This window comes from Pongo abelii, chromosome 15 (assembly GCF_028885655.2).
Source record: "Pongo abelii isolate AG06213 chromosome 15, NHGRI_mPonAbe1-v2.0_pri, whole genome shotgun sequence".
Taxonomy (NCBI): Eukaryota; Metazoa; Chordata; class Mammalia; order Primates; family Hominidae; genus Pongo; species Pongo abelii.
In genome coordinates this window covers 63,441,312-63,447,882 of record NC_072000.2, presented here as the reverse complement: position 1 = coordinate 63,447,882, position 6,571 = coordinate 63,441,312, and the positions used below count along the sequence as shown (strand labels likewise).

Here is a 6,571-nt window from a genome sequence, read left to right as displayed (position 1 = left end):
AATAAGGATCTCCTTTGTCTGAAAACCCTGGGGCGCAGTCCTGTGCTCATTTGTTTGTTTGATACCATGGAAACATGCAGTTGATTGCAGTACATAAAAGCATGTTAGGGAAGAGACCAAAGGGCAGGTCTGACATTTTCCACAGGATTCAGATAAGAAATAATTCTGATTGGTATTTGCTATGGAAAACAAAAAATCCTTATAAACAAGAAACTTGTTCCTCCATGGGCCCCAAATTTTCTCAAACATAAATAATTCATAGGCAGGACACGATGGCCCACGCTTGTCATTCCAGCACTTTGGGAGGCCAAGGTTGGAGGATTGCTTGAAGCCAGGAGTCTGAGAACAGCCTGGGCAATATAGTGAGGCACTGTCTCTGAAAACATTTTAAAAATAAAAATAATAATAAAAAATTCAGATTTTAAGTCATCTCTTAATTATAGGCTCAACAGGTTTTTAGACTTCAGTTATTATCAATAGGGGCAACAGGGATATAGAGACTTAAAACAGTATATAGACCACACAGAAAATAAGCACATATCTCAACACAGTGATGGTTTATAAACACCCCATGTGAGAAGCCCTAGACCCCTGAATTTAATTCTCTCTATATAGTCCAGTGGTTCTCAAACATATTGTTTATGGAACTAAATGGTATCAAGTAGCTGTTAAACCTTGGAAGTTGCTAAATTTAGGTTTTCCACTTGATAGGAAACAGCTGATGTTATTAAAAAACAAAAACACTCACAGAAAGTTTTACCTTCCAGAACTCAGCCTTTTGAACACAGTAACGCATCACATAATGACGTTTTAATCAACCATGAACTGCATATATGGCGGTGGTCTCATAAAATTACAATGGAGCTTAAAAATTCCCCATCACCTAGTGACACGGTAGTGCATTGCATTACTCATGTGTTTAAGGTGATGCTGGCATAAAACAAGCTACTGAGCTGCCCGTTTTATAAAACTATAGCACATCCACATGAACAGTACCTAATACTTGGCAATGATATGTGTTACTAGTTTATTTACTACAAATGTGTTATTTTGAAGTATACTCATTTTTTTTAAAGTTAACTGTAAAACAACCTCAGGCAGGTCCTTCAGGAGGTACTCCAGAAGGCATTGTTATCACGGATGACAGCTCCATGCAGGTTATTGCTCCTGAAGCCTTCCAGTGGGACCAGATGCATAGGTGAAGACAGTCTCATTAATGATCCTGACCCCATGTAGGCATAGGCTAATGTGTCTTAGTTTTTAACAAAAAAAAGTTAAAAAAATTAAAGTTAAAAACCAAAAAAAGCTAATAGAGTAAGGATGTGAAGAAAATACCTTTGTACAGCTGTGTTTTAAACAGTTATTATAAATCAAAACACTAAATAAGTTAATAAAGTAAGTTATAGTAAGCTAAGTTTTATTAAAGAATTTAAAAAATAAATTCAGTCTGGCATAGATGTACAATGTTGATAAAGCCCACAGTAGTGTATGTCCTAGGCCTTCACATTCACTCACCACTCACTGACTAACCTGGAGCAGCTTCCAGTTCTGCAAGCTCCATTCATGGTAAGTGTCCCATATAGATGCACCATCTTCAATGTTTTATATGGTATTTTTACTGTATCTTTTCTACAGATATGTTTAGATACAAAAATATCATTGTTAAAATTGCCTACGCTATTCAGTGCAGTAACATGCTGTGCAGTTTGTAGCCTAGGAGCAATAGGCTTTGTATACCATATAGCCTAGGTGTGCAGTAGGCTGTGCTATCTAGATTTGTGTAAGTATACTCTATGATGTATGCACAACAATGAAATCACCTATTGGCACAATTTCTCAGAATGTGTCCTTGTTAAACGACCCATGACTGTAATTGTGTCAAAAGCACAGTATTGTAATAAAGGTTATCCCTTGCCTAACAAAAAACCCACATTAGGTTATAGAAGAGGGGCAAAGTTCTGGATGGATCACATAACTTCACCCCTCTGTCAGAAGCCCATTTCCTTCAGTGATCATTGTTTTGGGGAAACTGAAGGCACTGAAGCATATGATCTGAAAATTTCACATTTCCCCCCCCCCTTTCTATTGATACACCAAGGTCAACTGAGGATCTAGGTGGTTCTGTACATAATTCCATACCCAAATATACAAATAGGCAGTGGCTGAGTTTGTGGGTGGGAATATAACATTTGTCTAACATGCAGAAGGGTCTCTCCTATCTGAGGGTCAGCTCCACAGAACGTTGTTACTATGAAGTCATGCAGTGAGTTGATAAAAAACAAAATGGTCAGCTATTACAAGAACATCATGAGTTCATTCCAAAGATAAGAAGAATTACTGTTTGGACTGCTTGGGTATTTTATCAGTCACTGGGGCAGTTTGTTTCCAACGTGAACTTAAATTGAGCTAAGGGTGGCTAGGCAGCAAATGTGATGTAGGACAAAGGAAAGCTTCAACTTTCAGAGGATACTGATAAACAAATTTCTTGATCTGTGTGGGCGCCATTTCCCATACTGACCCATATCAAATTAATTTTTAATAAGAAAAAAATGCCTCAAAACAAAAAAGGTTTTGATTCTAGAGACCAGAGATTATTTTCTCTACTCCAGTTGAATAATTTCACCAGTAGCCCTACCATACCTGAGTTATAACAAGAAATTGTATAACTCATACATAAACCAAGTATAGAAAGAGGTGGCATATGATAACCTGAACATACTGAATGCTGCCATAATAGAAAACTATATTCTTCTAGGTCCAGTAAGTACAAGTTTAAAAACAGGTATATATTTCTGATTCAGTGAACAATTTGCAAAATTGAAATTCAGTGGTGGAAACTGCAAAGAAGTTTGATGACACTGTTTTAATAATTCATAGAAAGCATATATGTACACCCAATGAATTCATCTCTTTATTGCATATTGCTATTTTTAAAAAAATGTACAGTCTCATAACACATACATTTTTTTTCCTCAGTACTATCTAACAACAGTCTTGCACCTAAAGACTAAGTGGTTCCAACTACTAAGCTAATAAGATACAAGACATATAATTAAGTTTACAAATTATGCATTTTCTTTTTGGCATTAATTTAAAAAAACAAACAAAAAAAGTCTAAAATACACACCCAAGAGAGAAAAGTGGCTACTTACACCAGCACCAATCTAAAAAGTAGTTTTTTTGTTTTGTTTTGTTTTTTTCTTTTCAACAATGGCACATGGAATTACCTGCACACAGTTTTCGGGGAAAGAAACCAAAAATGGAAATGGCAAAGGAGGCCCACCAGGATGGCCATATCAAAGGAGGATGATTAAAAGGGGCAAGAGGGACAGCTACACAAACTTGCTCCTTTATGTGACTTTCCCTCCACCTGTCTATTCCTTAAAGACAAAGCCATTTTCAAAATACAGTTCCAAAACTGAGCCAGACCAAATTTATCCTGCTACAAATAGAAAAGAATATACATAGAGGCACTTTAGTTAAGGAACAGACAATACCATCATTATATTCCAATCTTCCTCATCTCCAAGCCTTTTTGAGCCAAGTCTCTATCTGCACCTTTAACATGGTGTTATTGCAGACCTGGGTTAACTCGGGATTGGGGGAGTGCAACCTCTGCTTTGTATTTATGACTGTTTTATTTGCTAGTCATTTATTTCCATATAGTGTGTAGAAAGTCACTAAATTTGCAATGAGGAAAAGATGTAAAACCACAGCTCTTGACAACTCTTAGAGCACTATTTCACAGCTTTCACATAGCGCAGATACCTCGCCATCTGTGCTAAGCATTATAGTTTATACAAATTATTTTTAAATAGTATGATTCCTGTACAGTGCACACACTGGTATTCTATTCATCCCTTAATATCCCCATTAGAATATAAACTCTTTGGGGGCAGGGACTCTGTCTTGCTTACCATTGTAGCCCTACTATGCCTGGTGTACATAGTAGGAACTTAATAAATATTTGTTAATTGACTGAAAAACTCAATTTAGTGAGTAAATAATGTTCTAGTGCAACAGGACAAACTACTCTCTCCACAGGAAACCCAACCACAACAGCATTGATAGAAAAGAGAAAACATTAGCCCCCAACTACAAATAAATAAAGCAAAGCCAAAAAAAAAAAAAAAAAGTAAAAAAGTAACAGTCCTCTTTATATATCACATAATTTAAGGATATTAAGAGTTGGTAGGTTAATGGTAAGCATCTATATTTTATTTTCTAATGTTCATTGTTTTTATTCATGTCTCCCTGAGAGCTTTACTTTTTGGACTGAAATTTTACAGGTAGCTTTACCGACACACAATTTTAAAATGACAACATATAAACAGCAATCACTTCAAATATACTTAGAGATAAATAGATCTGGGCATCTCTGCTGATGTTGACATTTTGTGCATTCTTTATGTATCCTTTAGTCCAGACCTATGTTTACAGAAAATGCAGCTTGTCCTACAAAACAGAAAATAGAAACTGTAGCAAAAAGGCACCCCATTAATTTTTTTTTTTTTAGTAATCTTTATCCCTTCAGAGAATTCTTCCTTTAAGTCTTGGGTGAGATATTTTTAAGGTTTATATATCTATATTGTTAGAACAAGCATACTCCGGCAATGTTGTTCTTTAAAAAAAGCATGGATTGCATTTATATAGTGTTTTTTTCCAAAAATCTGAAGAAATTATCAAGAGCACTTGGCAGAGATAACTTGATGAAATCAGGGGAAAAAATTGATGTCCAACTTTTAAATATACAAAAAATTCTGATTGACATTCTACATAATTCAAATTGTGTGCAAGATGTTCTCAATAAACATTTACAGACTGTATCCCCACACCAATGTCAGAAATTCGAAGCTGGTCCTATTACTGATGTGATACATCAACATCACAATGTCAGCTATCAAAAACCATTTTAAATCTATATTTTTCCAACTCCAGTTCCATCAATGAAAATAATTTCAAAGGATATCAAGCTTGGAAACCATAAAATATTTTGCAAGCTTTTTTTGTTTTTGTTTTTTTCTTCTGTTTTGCCTTTGAATCTAGGGAATGTCTCTGTCATCTCTTTCAGGAGATAGTATTGTGCTTCTCAACAGTCATGGTGTTCAGGGAAAGAAAATGAGCCACACTCAATGTGAATGCATACACGAAAGGTTTCGGAGCACATACATTAACATAAATCTTTTTAACCATACGTATAGGTCTCCAGACAACACTCAGACATCTATATACATTTTTTAATATATATACACATACATTTACATACACACACATTCACGCATTCACTCACAGATGAAGGAAAAAATTGCCACTGTTTGGATTGCAAGGCAGTGTAATGAAACGTTCTAGTCACTTTACAGGGCCGCTAATGAGCTTTCTAAAAAAAGTATTCATGGAAAATTAGAAATTAAGTTTTGTGATTGGTCTCTCTCTGCTGCTGTCAGTCATCTGGTTGGTAATGCGTTTGCGATTCCGTTTCAGTTTAGAAAGGTCTTTGTCAAACACTTCTCCTGAGCGTAAAGCTGAAACAAGGTCATCAAACTCTCCGCTTTCTTCACTATTCTCTTTAGCTTTTCTCATTTTACGTTCCTTTTCACGTTGTTCTTTGAGCTGCAAATGGAAAGAAATAACCTCTTCGAGACATGTCAAAATGTTGCATTTTGTTTTCAGTAGAGGTGCATTCCGTGAAATATGGTAATGCTCCAGACACCAAGCTATGCTCATCCTATAACCCCTTTGGATATCACAAGAAAGGGGTAATTGGAACATGGGGTCTCCATTGTAGGAGCAATGGACAACAAAAAACAACCACTCCCTTATGGTTAGAACCTCACCACCTAGATTCTAGGTACACTGCATGATATTCTAGTTAAAATAAGAGCAATTGAGGCAATCTGTGTTTTTGCTACTGAAAATTTAAAAAAGGTATCACTATTACATAGAACCCAAATAACTAAAGCAAATGGTCATCAGGCCATTTTCCTTATATCAAAGGCTTAGCTTGTGTCTACTGTGGAAGCCTGAAACCTGATACACAACAGTTACTGTTATTAAAAGCCAACTAATACATACACATTGTAGACAATTTGGATAATTCAGATAAAAGGAAGGTGGGGGAAACATCTTCAATTCTACTACTGTGAACTTTTTAGAGGTTTATCACACCACTATTATTTTCTATATGTATTAACGCATCTTAAAAAAAAAAACAGAAAAAGATTTCATGTAGCAATCACTTTGTAAACTTTTCTGTATCATTATTCTTTGAATACATGTCTTTTAAGGACTGCATAAGTATTCCATTATATAGCTGTTATATCATTTAGAACTCATGCCCTATTGGTAAACATTTAGGTTGTCTTTAGCTTGGTGCTATTATAAAGAATGCTGCCTTTTTTTGTGTAAATTTATGATTATTTCTTTAAAATAATTGTTAAGAAATGGAATTCCAGAGCAAAGGATGTGGATAGATTTTTTTTTTTTTAAGGCTTTGAATATACACTGTTAAATAGCCCAAGAGAAACAACACCAATGTAAAGTCCCACAGCATTCTAGAGAGTACATTGAAGCC

The 6,571-nt window shown here is 35.3% G+C and overlaps 1 protein-coding gene across 4 annotated transcripts in view; it reads right to left on the bottom strand.

Annotated features, from left to right (window-relative positions):
- Positions 1-2,889: 2,889 nt before the first annotated feature.
- DAAM1 (dishevelled associated activator of morphogenesis 1) overlaps positions 2,890-6,571 on the bottom strand; it is a 181,074-nt gene continuing 177,392 nt past the window's right edge. For all 4 annotated transcript variants that reach the window (XM_054530691.2, XM_002824803.5, XM_054530692.2 and 1 more), the window contains one exon: positions 2,890-5,610. In XM_054530691.2, the coding sequence (XP_054386666.1) occupies positions 5,401-5,610 (210 nt within the window). In that variant the 3' untranslated portion in view covers positions 2,890-5,400. The remainder of the gene's footprint in view (positions 5,611-6,571) is intronic.